The sequence below is a fragment of the Mus pahari genome, chromosome 6 (assembly GCF_900095145.1).
Source record: "Mus pahari chromosome 6, PAHARI_EIJ_v1.1, whole genome shotgun sequence".
Classification (NCBI taxonomy): domain Eukaryota; kingdom Metazoa; phylum Chordata; class Mammalia; order Rodentia; family Muridae; genus Mus; species Mus pahari.
In genome coordinates, this window is record NC_034595.1 from 94,056,046 (window position 1) to 94,080,444 (window position 24,399).

Consider the following 24,399-nt stretch of genomic DNA (forward strand, 5'->3'; position numbering starts at 1 on the left):
TAGTTTTCCGGTGGGGGGGGGGGGGGGGTGGGGGTGTCAACAATATGTTTAGAAGTTCCCAACAGTATGGTCACATGTTCCTTTCCACATGCACCTTAGGTGGCTAGGAACACAAGCACACACATGACCAAAAGCTCATCTACTCTGATATGAAGCAGAGGGCATGGCAATGAACGAACGATTCCACCTCCAGGTGAAGACTCCTCCTGGTTGGTCCTACACAAGGCAGACACACGGGCACCTTCCACAGTAGCTCTTCACACCCTCCTGTCAACTTCCTCCTGTTTAATGTGAGCCTGGTAATTGCTGGCTCAAGCTCCTGAAGGATATGTGTTGAACAGAATCTAATTCTCTCCCTTCCTGTCTATGACGGTGCCCTTCTTGTGTGTGTGATGCTCAGTCTGAATGAGATTAGTAACTCCAAACAAAGCGCATGCTAACCACAATCAAAAACACAAATGGTAATCCGATGATATAGTGCAACTGAACTGCTCGAGTGTCACAAGGCCAGCAGCAGAACCCTCAGATATTCCATTCAAAAGTTGAAGAGAGATGATTTCCCCCAACCCCCCCCCATGAAAACCACATCTTTTTCTAACTACCAATACTTAGTGTAATCAGTACTACCCCACACATCCTCACACAGACCAAGAAACAGGACCCTTTACTATAACTGTTTGCAGGTTTTTAAATGGAAGATTGTAATGTAAACATGCCCTCTGCAATAAGCTTCAGATACATTAGAAATAAAGCATAATGTAAAATTTAACAGAAACAGCTGTCAATTTGTTGACCAAAATACTCGGGCGAGGATATTATTATAATTAAACAAGTAACAATGATGTACTCAAAATGTAGCTGCTTAAGCATGTGAAAGGCAAATGCTATGTTATACTGTATTCCGTGCAACAGGAGGAGTTTACTACTCCCCAGGTATTCACTGTAAAGCCACAGCCACCATGGAAACGCAATCCACATCAAGATAGGCATCAGGATGAGTACCCACCTCCTGAGCCTTTCTCAGAGGACTAACAAGAGTTACAAACAGAGCAGTTAACCAGCCCGGTTTCTCAAGCAGAACACAAATGACACTCTCGGTCACACAACTGTCTGTTGTGGGGATTGCTGATTCGCCACAGTTTGTTTCACAGCATACTGCAGAGGGAAAGGGTGCTCCACCCAAACTCCAGCAGTGATGCTTCCATTGCCAGTATGTGACAGCCTCAAACTGAAAACACAGCAAAGGCTCCCCAGTGCTCTGTGGGGAGAGCTCTCAAGTATCAGAGCACTAGACTAATGTAGTTACTCCATTTGAGGTTACAACAGACATATGTGGCTCGACAGTCTACATGGTTATTAAAAATCATGCTAAAAACTAAAATAACACCAATAGAAAAATTCTAAAGATGAAGAAATGAAACCACCAGAGTAACTTTGGAACAACAATGGATTTATGTGGCAAAAGAAATCTAGCAAAACTATCATTTGTTCATGGAGCTAAGACATCACAATTTTCTCAATCAGAGCCATTTATCAAGATACTTTTGAAGCCCTCTGATTGGAGATGATAGGACTACCAAAAAAAAAAAAAAAAACAAAACAAAACCACCTGTCTGTCCCATTAGAGTGCTATTTTGTGGACAAAACTGAAGGCTCAAACAACAGAGGAACAAACACATCTGTGACAAAGAACAAATGAAATCCTGCTCCAACTAATGTGAGTGCCCGGTACCACGCCAGTACTATTGGACACATTTCCTTCAACAGGAAAGTTCTTTCCAGGTACTTGGTTTCTGTCTGCTACATTAAAAGAGCTTAAAAGAGAAAACAATATGATCTATCAGGACTTTTCTAAAGGGAAAAAGGGGCTTGCAGCTTCTATCTTAAGAGGCAAGAGGTATCACTAGGTGGCTGGCAAGTACACAAGTGCACTTACCAGGGGTTCCTGCAGGGTCCTACATGGCGCTACTGCCAGCTGGCTGCTCCACTTGGTCTAGACAAGAAAGATACAGGAATGAAACATGAGGAGAGTGAAATGGAAATGACAAAGAATAGCACGAGACATAGCATGTGTAGAGGAAGAAATGTGCACATAAAGATGAAGAAAAAACAAGACAGAGCAATTATCTACTGCATCAAGTCTCTTATATATCCACACACACACACAAAAATTAAGATCCATGTATTAGGCTCACTGTCAAGTTTATACCATGCCTATGTTATAAGAAATGACGCTCATGCTACCTACAAACCATTCTTCTAGAAGACCTCAAAGAACCAACTCATGCCTGTAATAAAGACACCCACAGATCAGAGATGAGAGGTGTCTACCTGGGTCTCACAACTATAGCTCTAGAACCATAATCAATGAAGATAATACTGATCAAAGTGCTCCTTCTCCTGCAGCCGTCTCCTCATGCCTCAGTCAGCACACCCCACTCTTGGCACCCACCACTAACCTGGTAAACGCAGCAGATACATAGACCTTCTACGTACTCAGCATAAGGATGCCAGTCAAGTTGGAAGGAAGCACTCTTCCATTTTCATTTTACCTTGCATCAAAAACTATCAGTCAACAGCACAGATTTCTGCTCCAAACAAATATGATTCAGCAAGGAAACAGGCGTTTCTAATCAAACAGCTGCCATATAAAGACACTAAACAGCTGAAATTGCTGCTCTCTAGACAATGGACAGCCTTATACTGCTAGTGCCCAAGGTGGGAGTTGCAAAATCAAAATTGCTTAAGGCAGCATATTAATAATTTAACCCAGATCTGGACTATGTTCTACTATTTGAATAAACTAGACAAACAACAGGAAATACTAGAGAATAATGTTTCACTTAAAAATCTTCAGGCAGCAAAGAAAATGCAAAATTCCAGGTTTGTTCAAGCGACATTAAAAATTCAGCACAACAGCCGGGTGTGGTGGCGCACGCCTTTAATCCCAGCACTCGGGAGGCAGAGGCAGGTGAATTTCTGAGTTCGAGGCCAGCCTGGTCTACAGAGTGAGTTCCAGGACAGCCAGGGCTACACAGAGAAACCCTGTCTCGAAAAACCAAAAAAAAANTGAGTTCCAGGACAGCCAGGGCTACACAGAGAAACCCTGTCTCGAAAAACCAAAAAAAAAAAAAAAAAAAAAAAAAAAAAAACAAAAAAAAAAAAAAAAAAAAAAAAAAAAAAAATCAGCACAACAGTGAAGTTCCTGCATATGATCATTTAAGTGAACTAATTTTAGAAATTCATAGAACTCTCCTTGTGTGTTTCCTCCTCACTGAGGAGTTAATTCATCTCTTCAGTATCAAGGCAGAATTAGGGCAGCACAAAAGCCAGGCCCATGGATCTTTCTTTGGAGTTCATATTGTCCAGTCCTTGGTTACAAACAGTTAACCAGGGTATTGTGAGACTCTACACTTCACCATGAAAGGTCACTTAAGCTCTGAGTGGCAGGTCATCAACCTGGGCTGTCCACTGCCTCTAGTCCTGACCATTCGGCCAAACCAACTTCTTAGCAACTCAACTTCTGTTGCCACCACTCCAGCAAAGTTCATTTCTCATGATTACCACTAAGGTCTTAATTTCAAGTTCAATGTTCCTTCTGTTTCTTTTGTCTTGTATTCTTCCACTGACACTGGGGTAAAGTATCTTCCATCCCTAGAATCCCTCTTCCTAATCTCACAGCATTACCATCCACTAGCTCCAGCTTCTGACAGGTCTTTTTTTCTTCCTGTCCCTCCAGGGAATCCCTAGGCTACAGAAAGGATGAGAGAGAGGCACAAAGGCTCAGTAGCCACACAATGGGTAATAGGTGTGGGAGAGCTGTTTAGTCAAAGGTGAGAACCAACAGAGTACCATGAAGAACTTGAAACTATTCCTATTAGCTCCCCTAACCTCAAGCACAGCTTTAAAATTCACAGTATTATATGAACTGCCTCAAGTCACAGCACATCAATTCAGTACCCACCCTGGAACTTCAATTCTCATCCAATTCTCCTCTTCATCCTTTGTGTTCCAAGAGTCCTGTTAATGACATTTTCCAGGTTCTAATTTCACTCTTAAAAAATGAGACACAGTGAATCCTTCTATATCTCAGGACAACTGTGAGCAATTCATTAAATCACTTAAGCTCATTATACATATTCCCCCACATTTCTGTACGGCAACATTAGCTGATGAGCAACACTCAGGAAACATAGCTAAGATAAAAACTTGGGTTCTGAAAACCAGATGAAAAGTTTAACTGGGAAAAAGCACTAAGTACCAGTTCGGGTGGACTGTTAAAAGTAAAGCCACCCTCTGACCACGTTAATAAGGTAGAAGAATAGACAGGTAATGGCAACATCAGTACCTTAAGTTGGTCCTTAGGTTTACACTGAACAGGAACAGAGGTAATTATGGATATGTATGAGTCTAATGTAGCAGGAAAGAAAAAGTATTCCCAATACTCATAAACACTCTATCAGTGTATGCCAATTCTTTAGCAGTATAAGATACAAGTACTATTTATTCTTATGGACTTTATTACTCTTAACAAATCTTTCAATCTGCTTTTCTCTAACTTGAACATCCATTTTACATTTATTTTAATGTGTGCAATATGTGTGTGTGTGTGTGCGTGTGTGTGTACTCAAGTGCATGTGGACATGAGAGGACAACTTTCAAGAGTCGGTGTTCTCTTACCACCACGTGCATCCAGACGGAACTAAAGTCATCGGGCTTGGAGGTAAACACTTTTTTGTGCTGAGCTGCCTCTTTGGCCCCCAAGCTAAGTTTTTTGTTTTGTTTTTAAATTAAACATATTGAGGTTCACATTAGTAGTTTTTAATCTTTAGAGAAGGACACCCTGGACACCTTTGAAAACTAAGTAAAACCTAAGGCCTCTCTCCCGAGTCCCTCTATTACTATGGGGTAAACAAGTTAGTCATGCTGGGCATGAGCACATTCTGTAGTTCACACTAAGGTCTGGGCCTCCTCTTTTTGGAAAGAGGCTGTAAGTGCACACGAGCCCAGTGTCCACTCCACAGAAGCACACCTGTGTATTCTCTAACTTCTCAGAACTGTCAAATCCCTTTGCTTCCCTCAAAGCCAGCTTCAACAGTAACTTCTAAGAAAGTGGTTCTTCACATTTGAGTACAAAAAAAAAAATCTGAAATGTATTCAGTTACTTTTAAGACTAATGATACCTGAGAAAATGTATATAAACTTCATTCAAAATGTCAAAATTCAAAATAAAACCTGGTTAAAAGGCACGGCAGTCTTGTCTTGTGTTGTGAACTACACAGGGTAGACCAAAGAAGGCAAGCCTTCATCCCAACAAGCCAATGATGAGCAGATATTCGACACATACACCAAATGCCCCAGGTCATCTGACCACGCCCCAGCAGCACAGGTGAGCAAGTTAAGGTAACAAGTACAACCAGGCAGAGGACAAGTAGGGCTGCAGGTAAGACTAACTCTTATGTAGTTACACCTAATAGTTAAGTCTGTATCTCAAAAGCAAAACTGTAGGTGTCTAAAGAACATGTTAGAAAATGTTGAAACTTGACTTTTTAGATGTGTGCTGGTAAACCCAAGCACTGACAGTCACTACAGAATTGTGCTCCATTACTATGGAATAAACCAAGGATCAGTAGATGCACAGCAACCAGCAAGGGAGGACCTCAATCTGTGGTTGCTGCTATTTTGAGGCAAAAGCTCTTACTTTATATCCCAGGCTGGCTCAGGTGGTATGAGCTACCACAACCTGCTCATCTTATCTTACAGAAACTTACACTAAAAGACAAAAACGTAAAGCAACATTGTTACTAAAACAAGGAGTCAATTTGGCCTTCTTTTTATTTTCTGGTTTTTCTTTTTTTTTTTTTTTTAGATTTATTTATTTATTATATGTAAGTACACTGTAGCTGTCTTCAGACACTCCAGAAGAGGGCGTCAGGTCTTGTTACGGGTGGTTGTGAGCCACCATGTGGTTGCTGGGATTTGAACTCTGGACCTTCGGAAGAGCAGTCGGGTGCTCTTACCCACTGAGCCATCTCACCAGCCCCCTATTTTCTGGTTTTTCATCTGGCCCTTCTGATTCTAAGGCTGTGCTATTTTTGCTCACTACAAAAACAGTCAATTCTTCACATATTCAACACTTGAGGTACCCCCCCACATATACACACACTTGAATCCATCTGAAGAAGCGACTCATTCGCAAAGTATAGATTTGTATTCAACAAGGAAGCAACCAGCAGTGAATCTGTGGATCCCTGCAAAGTGCATCTCTGCTTGGCTTAGCATAAAAAAAACAAAAATATTTAGGTCATTATTTTATCTTGTACTTTTGACAATTACCCAAGAGATGTATAAGACACTGTCTCCTCAAAGCTTAACCAGAAAGAGTAAGCTACATACAATTTAATACTGTTTACACTACATTAGAAATATATGCAACTATGAATTTACTACCTTAGCATACAGAATAGGTTTTCTTTTTAATCTTCAACAGTTTTGATGCAATAGTAACTGCAATGTGACACTTGCATCTTATCATTAAACATTCCCATAACCTAAGTAACAAGGAAAAGATATTTCCTGGAATAATTTATGGAGTTGCTGGTAAAATTCCTAATGGTGAGTAACATGGCATTTTGGGTCCTTAAAAAGAAAAAAAAGTCAACCAACTGCAGCCAATGACAGGTTAATCCTCCTAGATCTAAAATGTGTGGGTGCCACTGTGAACTGCACAGTATAGCCTCTGAAAACACACCAGGAAACTGTCCCACATTGGAGAAATCACAAGACAAACTGACCGCCAGGGCCACTCATAGTTCAAAGTTGTCTGTTTATGGCCAGTCTCCACACTGCCCCCTGCCTGTGCACACTCACATCCTTACAGCAAAGGACCCAAGGAGGGGGCGCAGAGTGAGCCCCTATTCTTCTCCTAGACTTTGGACTTTAGCTTACAGCCTGCAGTCACCCTACCCCTCAGGCAAAGAGGCGCTGACAATCTCAGGTTAAAAACACAAACAGCTAGCAGGTCCAGAGAGGCACAATCTACATCTCAGCCTGGCAAGAAAATGAAAACTAAACCTGAGAAGGCAGTAAAAACAACGAAAGGCCTAAAGATTGAACCGCTGTCCATTCTCGACTTTACTAGAACTTCAAACAGTGCCCATAATACTGTTCTTAGATCTAAATACGGGCAAACAAACCAGTTTGCCTTCATTTTTTGTGGCATGTGATGTCAAGAAACCTACAAAAGACTGTAAGCCCAAGAGGTGGGATTATAAACACAGGAGGAAAGACTATCACTACAGCTCGCGCTCTCTCTCTCTCTCTCTCTCTCTCTCTCTCTCTCTCTCACACACACACACACACACACACACACACACACACACACACACAGAGCTTAAGCATATTTATTCACTGTGTTTCATTTTAACCAATGCAGAGACTAACCCCTACTTAATTAACATAGTGTTCATTCATTACATTTAAAGTTGGTCTTGGTCAAGCCACCATTAAACTAGGAACATAAGCTTGAAAAGGTCCAGAGTATCATGTGAGCAAAGACGCCATCTCATTTCAGAAACCAGAGAATTTTTATATAGCACAGTAATACAATATCATCGCTTTATCATAAAATTTCTTGCCTCTGAAACTATATTCCTGTGTATTCAAAATAAGTGTTATAGTATACTTTGAGTATGTAACATGTAAGATAACCATCCATTCACCAGCTGGTAATTAAAATCTCTATGAAGTACTCTGAAGACAGAGTGGCAGTACAGTATACATCTTTAATACCCACACACTGGGGGATAGAGGCTGGAGGAAAATTTCAAGTTCAAGGTCATTCTGAGATAACAGTGAGCCAAAAAAAAAAAAAAAAAAAAAAAAAAAAAAAAAAANAANAANAANAANAACAAAAAACCCACAAAAACAAAAACAAAAAAACTATAAATTTCCAGATCATGCCCTCTTTCCTTTGTCACCACTATGCCATCCAGACTAAGGAAGACCAGGAAACTCCAGGGCCACATGAGCCACGGCCACGGCCACATCGGCAAACACAAGCACCCAGGCGGCCACGGGAATGCTGGAGGTGTGCATCACCACGGAATCCACTTGGACAACTATCACCCAGGTTACTTTGGGAAAGTTGGTAGGAGGCACTACCACATGAAGAGGACCCAGAGCTTCTGCCCAACTGTCAACCTGGACGAATTGTGGACGCTGGTCAGCGAGCAGACGCGGGTCAATGCGGCAAAGAACAAGACTGGAGCTGCTCCCATCATTGATGGTGTGCGATCGGCTACTACAGAGTTCTGGGCAGGGAAAGCTCCCTGAGCAACTTGTCATCATGAAGGCCACATTCCTCAGCAGAAGAGCTGAAGAGAAGACTAAGGGTGTTGAGGTGCCTGTGTTCTTTGGAGGTTAATTAAATGCTAACATTTCCCATGTGCTCCGAGTAGGTGCTTTGCACTCTCCCTTGTCTGCATGTTGGGAATCTGCCTAACATTCTAGGAAGAGGTGAGATGTGGGCCCTTGATAAGAGTCACTCAGTCTGTGATAATAAATGTAGCCCAACTTCACACAATTGTAAATTCCTACATCCCTGTGTGCTCTATGTATGGGTCTTGATGGTCAAAGAATTGATGAATGCCACTACTTTCAGCACAACATGAAGAAACCTGGTCTCAGAAAATCCTGAGGACCAGAAGCGAGATGGGTTTTCCTGAAAATCTAAAGTTCTAAGAAAAACCTTGCCATCCAGATTGCTAGCAGTTGCCTGGCTTTGTAAGCTTACTGTAATGGACAGGTAGCTCAGGACTGGGCCACTTATTACTGGAAAGCTTAGTATGGAAACTTAGGGGAGGAGGTAGTGGCTCCATCTAGCTTCACTTTCTGATGGCATCCAGGTGTTGTCCCTAGGAGCATGCCTACCTGCAAGAGGACATCAGCCCAGCACACTGATTGGGACACTTTACAACCAGAGCTGTGGCCTTTGAACTATTGGCAAGATGAAACTTTATGTAAAAAGTACTGAAGGAAAGAAAACCAAGATCCTGACTATGTACATCTTTAAATCTGGAACATTAAACCAAAGTTAACTCGAGTTTTTAGGGAGCAGACTGTGTATGCTTAGCACTGAAGCTGCTTTCGTAGTGAAGTGCATGTTAAGAGGAAATATAAGTTGGGAGGGGTTGCTTAATATGGAAAAAAATCCTTTTAAGAGGTTTTGAGGATAAAAGACTTCTGGCTCTAGAGATGTAATACTGTATGTCACTCCTAGTACTACTAGGGGTCCAGATGATGTATCTGTTATGGGGTGGATATGCATGTGGCAGTCAGGACAACTACAGGATCTGTAACATGACATTTGTGTAACCATAGTAATTCTATATAAAGGTTTTAGGCATGTGGCTTCATTGTTATCTCCTAAAGCATATATTTAAACAGGTTTTTATAACGAAACACTAAAAAAATATTTTCCAGATGGTAACCAGAGTTGGAAATAATAAACATCTATAATCACTGGTTCAAAGCTCCCAGAGTTCTCTAGTCTCCCCCTCACATTCTACTGGGGCTTAACATGTGCTACTTCTGACACTGTAAGTACTATCACTTCCTCAGAACTTCTGGAGAAAAAAACAGAAAGGAAATATTTAAGACGTTTGGAAATTGAGTGCAAAGCTACCTCTGCCCTGCCAATCAGGCAAGGCTGCCACAGGGTCAGGTGTCAGCTACCTGACTCCAGGGGGACAACTGAATAGTCTCAGCCAAAGTTTCCAGATTCACATTTATCACATTGTATTATTTAAGCTGGAAAAAGATAAAGACTCTATAGTGGGCCAGGTCAGGATGTAATGATGCAGTCAGTAGACCAGCAGTATGGTAAAGTACTTCAGCATGTCTAAGCCTAGATGAATCCAAGATCCAGTGCTCCAAACAAACAAAATACTATGCACACAGACATAAACATATAATGAATTAAAAGCAATTTCTCATTAGTGGCGTACACTGTGATCACAGCAAATGGGAAACAAAGGCAGAAGGACCTGGAGTTCTAGGCCAGCAGGAACCACATAGAGAGATCATCTTCAAAAACAAAATCTACTGTAGGATAAGCACAATGAAGAAATGAACTCCAGCACTCCTTAAGAAAATTCAGTTACCTTTGCAGTTAGTTCAGCCAGGCCTAAAAGCACATGCCTATTATCCAAGCACTTAGGAGGTGGAGGCAGATCAGAAATTTACAATCCAGTCTGGACTACGTTCGAAGTCCATTAAGAGGGAAGGCAAGGGCCGGGTGTGATGGCGCACGCCTTTAATCCCAGCACTTGGGAGGCAGAGGCAGGAGGATTTCTGAGTTCAAGGCCAGCCTGGTCTACAGAGTGAGTTCCAGGACAGCCAGGGCTACACAGAGAAACCCTGTCTCGAAAAACCAAAAAAAAAAAAAAAAGAGGGAAGGCAAGAAGAGAGAAAATAAAGAGGAAGAAGGGGTGCTGTGCCCGGGGACAGACTGGGGAAACTGTTCCTAACAAGTCCACTCTCCTGCCTCTCCTACAGAATGAGTCAGGCAACTAGGACGAGAACAGCTTCATCAGCAAACCAGACCTTTGGAGATGCCACTTCAAAATAGTGCATGTGTGTTCCAAAAACCCAAAATGAACCATGAGACACTACCCTTCACAAATAAATAATCTGACAAAACAAACAGAAAGACCAGAACACTTACCTACATCCTAAGGCAGGGAAGGAAAGACGCAACCATCATTACTTCCTTCTACCACAGCCACAAAATGAACTAGAACGACACTAAATCAGTTTCTAGATTTAATTTTTAGACTGTATATTAGATCCTGTTCGGGGTCCTTAATCTTTGGCCTAAGGAAACCTTAAAGTTCACAAACCAGTGCGACAGTGACGAGGCCTCAGAGTGCTGCAGAGGAGGAGACTGCGCGCCACCTCAGCACTGCTTCCGTGTACTTGTCAGGACCGGTAAAGCAGGCCAGGAAGTGGACAGGGCAGCAAGGTCCTAAGAGCGCTTCATGACTAATGCCGAGACAATACAAGAGTCAACAAATCCCACATCATCAAACATGTCGGCAGAAGTAAGGTGGAAGTATTTTGTAAACTGTTTACTTTTGGACACTCAAAAGAATGAGTAACTTAATTTATAACCTCTCAGAGCTGAGATAACTCTGCCGCTGGTTCTCATTTTAACTTTACTTTCTACACAAAGTCAAGTACTGTCTACATATCTGAAATTGTACAGAGTAGCCCAATTCATCCTTGCTATTCAGCAAAGCCAACAGCACATTGCTGTTTCACACTGTGAGCCTTTCCTACTCAGAAATGCTGTGGGTGGAAATTGGGTTTAGTCAAGACAAGAGCCACTAGCAGCAAGTCCTTGGTTAACACAGGCACGGGAGCATTCGCTTCTCCTCTGAGGGTAAGACCCTCAAGCACAGTGCTAGAAAACATAGTAATGCTGCTGCTACTGCCAGCAGATGCATTATGGCATGGTGTCAAATCCTGACATTAATTTAGCAGAGAATGTTTGCAAAGCATCAAACTGGTTTGGTCAGAACAGTAAAAAGAAACAGCTGCTTTCACCGGGCTGTGGTAGTATTTGCCTTAATTCCAGAACTTGGGAGGGGGCAGAGGCAGGCCGATCTCTGAGTCTGAGGTCAGCCTGGACTTCAGAGTGAGTTCCCTGACAGCCAGGGCTACCCAGAGTGGGAGAGGGAGGATGGGGGCACAAATGCTTGCAGTATTTACCTTTTTCACTTAGAGGAAGCTCTTGCTTCTGTACTGTAATATAAGCTCCCCTAAATTACTAATGCTAATAAAGACCAAACTCCAGATCTTTCTGCCAGTATGGAATACACATAGGGAATCCAAACTACACAGCTCCAGGCTAGTTAACCTGGACGGCAGTTTTCAGCTCTGCATGCAGCCTTCACTCAAAGTGCCCATCAACGGTTAACCCCCAAAGTTAACCAATCAAGCTTCCCATTCAATCAATTCCTAGTTTTTTAATTTTTATTTATTTATTCATTTATTAAGACAATGTCTCTCTATGTAGCCCTGGCTGTCCTAGAACTCTCTTTATGGACCAGGCTGGCCTCGAACTCAGAGAGATAACTCAGTCTCTGTCCCCCAGGTTCTGGGATTAAAGACGTGCACTGCTACACCTGGCTCCTGCTTTCCTTAGAGGCAACTTCAAATATAAAACTACACCCTCCTCTCTCAGGTTCCATGCTTAGGAACACTGAGTTCCCATAGCTAAACACCATCTGTGAACTGGAATAAGAAACTGCCTAGGAAAGAGAAGCACAGCTAGTTTTAAACCAATTTAAAAAATCAGTTATTTCAGCAAAGAACCTGGTGTTCATATATTTAAGGAAACAACAAAATTGAGGGTTTTAACATACAAGCTATAGTCAGATTTTTAAAAACTACACTAATTTGAACTCATTATAAGGGTCTTCTAGAAAATGCAATTATAATCAAACTTTTTTTTCTGGTTTAGACAAGTCATACCTTTCAATTCCCTTATAGACAGAATACACAGCAGTACATGTCAGAGTTTCTAACACACTCCATCAGATGTCTCTAATAGTTTTTTATATATTAGGATTCTAGGCTGGCAAGTGAGATGGCTCAACAGATAAAGGCACTTGTTCCCAAGCCTGACAAACTGAGTTTAATTCCCAGAACCCTGAGGCTCCTCTACATAGTGCTATGATCTTCACCCTACTCTGCCTCTGGCCATGTGCACGTGCACAGACACAAGCACACAAACATAAAGAAATTACACTTGTGAAGAACATTTTACAAATGTCTGGCTAATCCACACAATTCTGTGAACAAGGCTACATATAATTAAGAATCAAAGGCACAGAAACAAACAGTTTCCAACATTTAGCCCAAATCTGGAGCCCCTCAGAGGTGGCACAAGTAAATAGAAAAAGTAACAGAAATTTTCTCCCTCCTGGAGAAAAGCTTAACTGAAACCATACTGAGCAGGTCGACACAGTCCACAGCAGTAGAGGTGGGCAGGACATGCACTGTTCAGATGGATGGCAGCCTGGGCTTCAGGAGACACCGCTGTTAAGACTCACTATACACTTTGCCTGCCATACAGCCTGACTTAACAAGTCTGAGGCCATAAGCACAGGAACACATTGCGTCTGGCTCCATACCTGGCAAGAGGTGAGGACCCAGTTAAGTCTACCTAAGAACTGCCTACCACCATCAGGCCTCCATCACTCAGCTCCAGTCAGGAATATGCCAACAGAGCTGCCAGCTGCCAGAGGAGACCAAGTGATCATTGCATGTAAGCCAGCCTGTTCTCTGATTTTATAAAGTGTACTTTTGAATAACTAACTTCAAATCCTGTACTGCTGCCCACTGCATTTACAAAAGCATGGACACTTCCCCAGTCCAAACCATCTCCCAACCCATACTAAGTTGATATCCTTCAGCAGATCACCAATCTCAAACCTGTACTTGACTTTCACCTGAGAAGTGCCCATTCTTCATCTGGAGCTAGGACAAAACACTCCACAAATGCAAGATGAGTGAGAACGCTGGTGGGGTGTTCAGCAAAATGCAAGGCTCTCTTCCTACAGGAGGCTGGGCACCCACCACCAGCACACCTTTCCTTCTACACATTTCCAACACGCCTAACAGTCTTCTTTGATGCCATATCCCTCACAGGGAAAACTCATCCAGCGCTCTTTCTCAAAATCCTTCCCATGACAACCAGGAAGCCTCAAGGGGCCCCTGCTGACCCACATCAACAAGGAGAGACACTTAGTACGGCCTGCACTTGGTTGCAATTATGTAGACTAGGAACTTCAAAGGGCTGGCATTTAATGCCTAATTTAGCCAGCTCCTGAATCTCCCCAACCAATGCAACCACGGTATCTTGCAGAAAAGAGGCCAATATAGCCATGTACAGAGCTGAGTTTCTCAGTTCAAGAAATTCTCACATGCATGGAGTATAAGCTTGCCTAGATCATATGCCTCTTCTCTGCCTGGAGCCCTCAGCCCCCTAGAACTTCATGTCACTTATGACACAGGTGAAGGAAGGCCCTACAGGAGTCGTGCCACACCCCACACACATGAGCCCTTGGCCAATGGTCCCTGTGAGAGCAGAAACCTTATCTCATCTGTTCACGCCCCTACCTGGACTGCGCTCTCTGCATGTGAAACTTTTCAGCTGTTCTAACCTGGCCTGAGCTGCTCAGCACCTCTGGGGAAGAATGTCAAGTATGCTCAATTTCAAAACACGTCAGTGCTCTTCATTACCCCGAGAGTTTTCCTTTGAACAATTCTATGCAGAGACAGATGAAGCACTTCCTTCTTAAGGTTGACTGTAATTTTCATGTTGTATGTTAGTTGAAAGTCGCCAGGTAACTAGCTGATATTCTCAGACAGGACAAAAACCTTAATCAACATAATCCTGTGCAGCCCATTAAGAGCTATAAACTTAGTCTTCAACCACCCAGTTCTCAGATCCAAGGGACTTCCTGCTCCTATAAATAACTCTTCTCTCCTAACCTGCCTGAACCGGGAGGTCAGTAGGTTAGATAGCTACTAATAAGGGTGAATGAGAGTGAGGCTGGACCTAGTGAGGAAAATAGGGAAGATCCAGCACTTAGGTAGAGCTCTAGGTGGTCATAAACATCCACTGGCTGGAGGAGCCACCAACTCAGTAAGTCCTCAACAAGAAACCCACAGCCACATCAGAATCTAGTTTCCAGGTGTCTTCAAATTTCAGAAAACATCCTCCCCCTTTTGTTATCCCACGTGTTCCTCAGTGACCAAGAGGTTAAAGATGAAGCTAAAGCTGGAGCTCATGTGGCTTCACAATCACCCATTTTTAAAGCTGGAAACGTTTATCTCAGAACAGTGTCAAGACTGGTCCACAGTCCCACACCAGGGACAGCCCTAGGTACCTCGTGTCTCCCATTCCTTCCAGCAAACCCATCTGTGCAATGCCCCTGATGCTCCTCCTTCAGGTAGGGCTCTGTACACACACTGCAGCTGCAGTGAAGTTCCAAAGCGGCACTCACCACAGCTGGGTTTAGTGCAGTGGCACAGTGTGCTTGCTTATTAGCACCACCAGACCCTGAGTCTCATCTCCAGTGCCACTAAACAAGCAAAGAAAGATTCGTTAACAGTCAGTACTTATGGTTAGCAAACTCAACTGCATTTCTCAGTCATGAGCAGGAGACAGAAATCAAGAAGGAAATAAAAATTCTAAAAGTGGCCTTTTCTCTGTTCCATTATAAACTATGCAGTTCATACTTAAATAGCTGGAGACATCCAACACTAAACCTTCCACTTTTCTACCTGAACGCTTTAACCTGTCCAAACGAAGCCACTTCTGACATTTAAGCTTACAGAGACTGCTCAGACATGCATATCATTCAGCAGAAACAGAAAGCTGAGTTCCAGTGAAAAATGCCTAGTGCATGTCCGCCTGTAACCAAGGGAAAACTGCATGCTCCTTGGTCAGGTACAATATGAACTGCCGTCTCAAAGCACTATGTACTGTTCTTCCTTTATACATTGTCTGAGTGTTGACCGACTACCTGCCAGCCCCTCAAACACTGATCACTGCCTTCCTGGTGTGCCCATTCCCCCCAAGTCTAACACCCAAGGAACTGCACAAATGGCCAGAAAGTCCAGCACATGGCAGGGCTTAACAAACATTAATGAGAGAAACAAACAAACAAACAAAAAGAGAGGGGGAGAGGGAGGGAGCAAGGAAGGGAAGTAGGTAGGTAGGTAGTAAGCAGGTAGGTAGCAGACACGCAAACCAGAGCTAACTACCTAATACACCCAAAAGTCCTCATGATTCACCAACGAAGGAGCTGATGAGTTCTGAAAGACCTCTCTTGGCAACACACAGCTGCCATGCAAAGGAGCTAAGGTCCAGAACTGTGAAGAACCCAGTCCTTTGTTTCAACAGTACGAGGTTATACCAAATATCAATCTACTAGACAGCTGTATATTCCCAACATCTGGCTTTCAGAAATAGTCCATACTGTCTATGAATCAATTTACTTTGATTCTCTCTGGTACTATTATTTAAAAATTCTAAAGTCATACAATATAAAAAGTTCCACCTTCAGATCTTACAAACTATTAAGTTAGATTTCACAGCATAATTTAAAAGGTTTGATTCATTAAGTTCTCCAAACTCAAGGTCACAGACATCAAAGAGGCCTCTTCTGAGATAAGCTGCCTAGAGCAGCGAGGCCTGTATGATCTAAGAATGAGCTCCACACAAGTCTTTTCATTAAAGCTCAAGAAAAGACTCAGTGAGCTGTCTGCTACTCAGACTCTTTATCAAAATAATAGGGCAGAGAGAAATGTAACTACTACCAAGTGGTGGTGGCTCACGGCCTTTATTATGGCACTCTGGAGGCAGAGGCAGGCAGATCTCTGTGAGTTCAAGCCTGGTTTACAGAATGAGTCCCAAGATAGACAGGACCACATAGAGAAACCCTGACTCAAAAAACAAAAACAAAACGAACAGACAGACAAAAGAAAAAAAAAAGCACCCAACAATATAAAAACCAGCAATCCAGCCACAAATCGTGTGCATCTGTGTGTCTCTAAGAAAACAAAAGGATTATTTTCAGGTTTTTCCTCCACACTGAACTGAATTTCCACAGTAAGAAATAATAATAATAATAATAACAGTTCTGAATACACACACCAAAGTTAACACAAAGCAAAGTAAGACTGCCATCAAGTTCCAGAGCTGATAAAATGTCAGAATTAAGTACAGTGGCACAGTAACAAAGTCCCCAAGTCCCATAGTTTTCAGCCTCCACAGGTCATACCTTCTCTAAGAAGGCTGGTAGCATGACTCTTGCTTACAAATATGCATTAAGTACAGAAACAAGACAAATAATAGCGTGGAATCAAAATGCTGAGCCTTAGCTCAACAAAACCTCAATGCAGAGTTAAAACACTTGAGAGAGGGCTGGAATTTTCTGGACTCTTATCCTCTGACCCAGAATCAAAGTATTTACTGACCTAAAACAACAACTAAATCACTGTCAATAAACAGAAAAATGTATTCAGCAAGCGACCCACCAGTCATCCCTTGGTTGAGCCTATTTCACTTTGCTGTGAAATGCAAAGGATATGGAATTGAAAAGTCACAATGAGCTCATCAAATACGGCTTCAGAGTTTTCCAAAACCATGTTTATGCTTTCATTTATAGCCTCACTCCCACAAAATACAATGTCTGGGAAAAGAAAAGGCTTGTTCAGATTTACTAAGATCTAAGGGGAGAGCAAAAAACAAACAAAACAAAACAAAAAACCCCAAAGTTCTTATCAAAAGCGACCACCACATCGTGCCTTGGCCTGTATTCAAAGTATACTCAAATAAAAGATCCCAAATTCACATTAAAAGTTTTTCGTAAAAATATTCCAGCGACGTATCGGCATGCCAGCTGGAAATATGATATAGCCAACCAAACTATTTTCCTACCCACAAATTATCCCCTCCCTTTTATAAGTGTGACTGACTACACTCTACCTTCTGTTCAAAACATCTTTAACACAGAACTGAGGGAACGGCAACCTCCTAAACTTCCACAAAGCCCAACACATTCTGTGCGGCAGCCTACCTCCCTCGGCTCCCGGTACACCCCATCTTTGTCTCTCCCGGGTCCGGTTCTCCCTTCCCGTCTCCCTCCTCTGCCGCGTCCTGCGCTGTCAGCCGGGCCGGAAGGCGCAGGCGGCCCTCCCTCGCGGCGCGGCCGGCCCTATTCCGGGAGCAGGGCCGGGCCCGCACTCGGCGGCCGCACGCGCACTTCCCGCCGCGCGGGCGCTCAGGCACAAGTTCGCAAACAGCCCGAACGCGCCGGGACTGCCGTGATTCAGCAGCGGGCCGGGTGGAGACGGCGGGCAGAGCCCGGAAAAGGTCACCGCGACGCTACGGGCGACGCCCGGACCTCGACCCTTACTCAGGCCGGCGCGAGTGCGGCCCGGGCCCGGCGGCGGCGGCTGCGATTCCTACCTCTCCGGCTCTTCGGGGAGCTCCGCTTGCTCCGGGCGCTGGCTCGCTCTTCCTCAATCGCAGCTGCTATCTCGGGGTTGTCTTCCCCATTGTACCAGACCAGGAGCTCCTCGCCAGGCGCGATTGGCTACCAAAGAGAAGGGACAAGGGGCAGACCAATCAGAAACGCGGTTGTTGGCGGGGGCGGCGCGGCAGCGGGCAAGAGCGGCGCGCCGACCGCAAACAGCTGTCGGGAGGGCGCCGCCGTCGCGGGCACGCGCGGAGGGAGGCGGGGCCAGGGCGCGCGCGGGAAGGAGGCGGACCCTAGGACGTAGGCGGGGCAGAAGGCGGAGCCGCGGCCAGGACTAGCAGAAAATTCCTTGGCTGGCAGGGCCAAGGCAGGGCACTCTGGATGGACAAGCAGGACAACCTGGCAGCTTGTCACAGAGGCTCGCAGGAGTGCATGCACCAGCTGATCTGAGCCTAGTGCTCAGCCTCTATCAACAGAATCTTTTTTTTTTCGAGGTAGGGTTTCTCTGTGTTGTCCTGGCTGTCCTGGAACTTGCTCTGTAGACCGCCTGCCTGCCTTCCAAGTGCTGGGATTAAAAGCGTGTGCCACCCACCAGGCCATCAGCAGATTCTTACAGCTAGTTCCAAGCCTCATGCCAACCAAGCAAAAGAGAAAATAAAACATGAGACCATTTTGCCCATGAAATTCCAGTGAATGAGAAATGTAAAGGGCTACTAAACAAATGGCATGAGAGTTAGAAGCATACGTTTTTTTGACTCCAAGCACAAGTTAAGCAGGAACGTTGTGCACCTTTATCCATGCACACAACCACTATTTTAAATACAGAAGCTCTGAGTTCAGAGCCAACCTAGCATTCTCAATGCACAGTCATCAAAGCAGCGCAGGCCTCTGAGAACACGCCAAGGGTGTATATCGCAACTTCTAGTTACAGAAGTCCTCAGAATACCTTCCATGAATTATGCTCCTAAAACATTACATTCTTCACAGTCACACCATCATATAACTACACCTGCAACATCCTGAAGAAATATTTTGAGAAGAAAAGTGAGACCTAAACAGAACTGGGAAGGTAGCTAATAGTTGTCTTTCATTGTAAGGAACCCATCTGTTCAGAAAGTTCAAGTTAAAGCCCATCTAATCCCACATGCTGACACCGATGATCGCAGGAAGAGACACACAAAAGGGGATGTTTTTGCTTAGTGTAGAATGAGTGGGAATGAGGCAATTAAAATAACCCATATTGCAATCATCAGCACAGATTGATCCAGACAAGGCTCCCCAGTGGACCTACTGTCCGTAGGCGAGAGTCTGAGAAGTGTCAGAGCATGTGCTTCCTTCCTGTCAAAGCCCTGTCCCCGTAAACAGCTCTCAGTCACAGATGGAGGAAGAGTCTTTACAATGAGTCAGATGGACAGCACCTGCCTCCTGAGACCATGCAGGACAGATCCCATCTGGGGTGCCCAGAGGCATAAGTGGGATCTAAGCAGAAGGAAGGCCAAACTGAGAAAGTTACCAAAGACCAAAGTAACTGCCTAAGCCTAGGAGACAAGTGAGAGCCAGAACTGTTTCTATAAGGATGTGACTGAGGAAGCGGATCAGCTGACAGAATCCTGCCTAGGTGCTGGCTTCCTCATGGGCAGCATACTGGGCCTATGGAAGGGTTTGGTCCTAGAGTTTTTGTTTGCTGTTTGTTTTGGCTTTTTGAGACAGAGTCTCACTCACTATGTAACCTGGACTGTCCTGGGAACTCTAGTAGACCAGGCGAGCTTTGAACTCAGAGATCCACCTGTGTTCTACCTTCCAAGCACTGGCATTAAAAGTGTGTATTCAACACTCAGTCCTTATTTTTGTTTTAAAGCAGAAATTCAATCAGAGCTGTTCAGTTTAGACAGTGTGATGGTTTGTATATGCTCAGCAACCTTCAGATGAAGATGTAGAACTCTCAGCTCCACCTGCACCATGCCTGCCTTGATGCTGCCATGTTCCTGCCTTGATGATAATGGACTGAACATCTGAATCTGTAAGCCAGCCCCAGTTAAATGTCCTTGTATGTGTTGCCTTGGTCATGGTATCTGTTCACAGCAGAAAAACCCTAAGACAGACAGTAAGCATGACTTTGTTTCACTATCTACAGAACTCTCATTATTTCAAAGTATCCAAGTTGTTTAAAATAAAAGAACCAGGGCAGGAGAGGTGGCTCAGTGGTTAACAGCACTGACTGCTCTTCCAGAGGACCTGAGTTCAATTCCCAGCAACCACATGGTGGCTCACAACCACCTGTAATGGGACCTGATGCCCTCTTCCGGTGTGTCTGAAGACTGCAACAGTGTATTCACATAATAAATAAATAAACAATAAATAAATCTTTAAAAGGAAATTAAGAAATAAAAGAACCAGACAGTTTACTTTGTTCCTCCAAAAATAGCTAAAACCTACCACTTTACTGTTTTTGAACCAATACAATGTCTCATATCCTTTCTTGAATCAGCTAAACTTAACCAAAATCCCTACTTTGACAATCTATTAATGAGCTAAAACGGCCATCACAAACACCTTTTGGTACTCTGATGAGCTAATCTGATTTGTTTGACTTCCAAAATTAAACTGTTTTTAGATCATATACATTTTAGTTCAGTTTTTTTTATGCCATATATAATAGATAGTATTACTGAACACTATCTGAAATGATTAGGACCCTAGAAAATATAAATACACGCAAAGTTTAAAAGTAAAGGGGAATAAGGACAAATGTATACCATGGTTTCCATCACAGCACAGTCAGAATACTGGCCAGAAGCAAGCAGAAGACACCCAGGCCTCTAAGAACAAGGGCCCTGTACCTAGCTCCTGGCTTCCTTTTCATTGCTCTTGGGACATCAACAGAGATAGCTTTACTTCACAAAGAGATGAGTTAAACATCTGCACAGAGACAGGGGTGAAGCCCTGGGTTTGAGCCTTGACACCAAAGATGGAGAAGGCAGAAATAAATACAAACTCCTCAGACAGAAGAATACTGATGTCCACTCAAGTTAGTCTTAATTGAAAAACACTACCTAGAACCTGTGTGTACTGCAAATCAATAAAATAACCACTTAAGTGTTAGTAGACTGGTGAACTACTGAAAGGGAGCCTGGCCTGTTCTGTATGGAGCAGCTTTCAACAGTCAGTGTCTGAGATGTTGCTACACTATGGAGCTACATGCTAACAGACACCCGCTTACAAGAAAGAAAAACAGTATTTTTATTTTGTACTCCTTAGCATTTTCAACAACTCTTGCAATAAACCAAAAGAGTTCAGAGCCATTCCTTGTAATTCATTTACAAAGCCTGCCTCAGGAATGCTGAATGAATCCTGGAGAACACAGCAGATCACAGCTGAGGGATCCAAAAGGTCTCAAACATACCAGAACAACTCCCAAAGGTCAGGTCTTCAGGTGTACAAAGATCAGCACTATGCTCTACCAGTATAGCTCATTAGCTCACACTTGGAGTAGTTTTAATACCCTACACCGACCACAGCATACTGTCTGCTTTTTACAGCAACTGTATGAACTAATTTTTTTATGTTAAACATCTATTCCGAATACAAAACTCTGAAGTCAAAATTGCTCCAAAATTTCAAAGTTATATGTGGTGACATAACCCCCACAGTCAAAACCGGGACAATAGAGCCCCTGCATAAAGTTCCAGTATGTCCACTTGTCTCAGATGTATCTGAGATATAAGTCAATTCTGTATTTAGAGGTAGGTCCCATCCTAAAAAACTAAGTGTATATAGATGTTTGACACTATACTTTGATACTAAACAGTGCAAATAAGGAACGCTTAACCTATACAGCTATCTCCATTCTTAGTTTACTTTACACAGGTGTCTCCATCCCTAGTTTACACTGCCTATCTCACAGCCACATTGTCTCTACCAGGATTCTACCTTGCCAACAGAAACCAGTTGTATCTCCTGCTTGAGATGTATTTGATAAACAAAATGTATCCTTAGTGCTCTTTGAAACCAGGCATCGGGTCTACTAGAACAGCCTGTAGCTACATTTCAGCAGAAAGAAATGGAAAACAGGTTTGGGGGGGGAAAAATTCCAAATTCTGCAGGACCTAGAAGCCAGGTTTAGGTATAAACATGTCACAGTGGCAAAGTTAGGAAAATACAATTGAAGAACACTGAACAGCTACACACTAACACAACTTGCAGAAGGTCTCATGCTACCACACACACCATGAACTCAGGACACTGCCCGAAATGCTCAAGAGTTCCCAATTCTGTGAAGATTTTAAGAAACGAAAAAAAAAAAATCTATAGACTTGTCCCTGACTTGTAACATAGATAGTGGAACCAAGCGAATGAAGAGTTATTTGTTACAGCAATTTGAACAGAGGTATCTATTCCAAAAGAGGCTACCATCATCTATCTTTCCAGCCCCAAGATTTCATTCTAGAACATTCCATACATGGAATGTAGATCTGTCTGCTACAGAAACATGACCAGTGAAAACCAAAGAGGGAGCCAGAATCTAGTTCACCACAGAAACATGGGAACATGAAAAGCATCCTAGTAGTAAACTAGGTCCCAAATGCACTGGGTACCTTCATCACCAGCTCTGAATATGGGCCTCTTCATCTCTGCAACCAATTTTCCCAAGAAATATTTTGACAGGAAAAAGAACTATATCCCAAATTCTATCCTGAATATAATCAAAGGAAAGGAAAAGCTAATCCAAGGCTTCACACACTCTGAACACTGCAGGTTAGCAGGCACTACCATGGTACCATGTGACATCGACTCACAGTGGGCTAAACCTGCCAGTCAGTTCCCAATGCATCTGTGTCAGAGGAAGAGGAGGGAGCAGATGCCACAGATAATCAATAGTATGAAGAAAGATACACTCTGTAATTATTCAACACAATCTTCTTGCTCTAGTTCTCCAAGATATGCAAGGCCTCATGAACCATGTATTTAACATAGAGTTTTGGGTGTGTGGATGAACCACTTCAAACACAATCCATTCTAGGTCTGGGAAGTTGTTCTTTTCAGTTACAATTAGACTGCATTTAGAGAATGCATGCAAAGTAGCCAGGAGTAGACTAACACTAACACTGTTACCTTTAAGGTTTTATAGTAAATGGCTCTGTTGATTTCCAGTGGAAATAAATTCTGTTCTTCTCCTGAGCAAGCCCAGTTCACATAGCGGAGCCAATTGCCCTTCTCCGGATCAGTGGCATCAATGCACATCCACCCCAAATTTGGGTAGTACACCTAAGGATGGAGAAGAACAAGCTTGTATTAGGATAGGAATGCCTAAAAACAGTTTCATCTTCAACTTCCCAAACAGCTTCTCTCACTATATACAAGCACTCTAGGCTGGGCGTGGTGGTGCATGCCTTTAATCCCAGCACTTGGGAGGCAGAGGCAGGTGAATTTCTGAGTTCAAGGCCAGCCTGGTCTACAGAGTGAGTTCCAGGACAGCCAGGGCTACACAGAGAAACCCTGTCTCGAAAAACCAAAATAAATAAATAAATAATAAAATAAAATTAAAAGGTTAAAATTTAAATTAAAAATTAAAACTGTTAGTGTTCTTATTTGTATTGAGCTTTAGCTTGTTAATGAGGAACTAGGATGAGAATATGATTTATAATGGTCTACAAAGTAACCTATAAATATTATGGGTTTGATATTTGAATTTTTAAAAATATATTTGTATGTGTTTCTGTCTATGGGGAAGGTGTGGGTATGCACGTGAATGCTGGAGCCCAAGGAAGCTAGTGTCAGATTCCCCGGAGCTGGAGTCACTGGAACAGAGTCTAGGTCCTCTACAACAACAGTATGAGTTCTTAACCACTGAACCATCCCTCCAGACCCTATGAAATGCTATTAGTCCCTTCTGAAGATGAGGAAGCATAGCAGATGGGCAATTTAGGAGAATAACCAAGCCACTGAAAATCACAGCCAGGACTCAAACTTGATCCTCTCATTTATTCCTTACACCAAAATGAAACAGATAAGCAGGCAGAGAGCAGGGAAGGAGAGCCCTTCACTAAGAACACTCCTTCTAAATCCTTCTTCTGATGGTTAGGGTGTAACTCATAGTAAAGTGTTTGTTCAGCGGGTGACCCATGTGTCACCTCCAGAAGCACTGAACAAAAAGGACAGACCTTTCTCCCCAACTCCTGATACCTCCAGGTTAGGGTTAAGGACCCACTTGGCACGCAACCTTTCCTGGTCTGCAGGTCTATGCTTTCTGTGAAGATTTGCAAGAGGGTACTAAGGTCTGAGTGAGAATCAAAGAGCCGTATGTAGTCACAGTCTTCTAGTAGGTGCTACTGAGGAATAA

General features: G+C 43.2%; 1 protein-coding gene across 3 annotated transcripts in view; it reads right to left on the reverse strand.

The window, feature by feature from the left end:
* Nucleotides 1-24,399, reverse strand: part of Prdm2 (PR/SET domain 2) — a 101,185-nt gene that overhangs the window by 32,669 nt on the left and 44,117 nt on the right. For all 3 annotated transcript variants that reach the window (XM_029539588.1, XM_021199780.2, XM_029539589.1), the window contains exons 5-6: nt 23,172-23,324; nt 18,050-18,176 (exon numbers count right to left, since the gene is read on the reverse strand). In XM_029539588.1, coding sequence (XP_029395448.1) covers nt 18,050-18,176; nt 23,172-23,324 — 280 coding nt within the window. The remainder of the gene's footprint in view (nt 1-18,049; nt 18,177-23,171; nt 23,325-24,399) is intronic.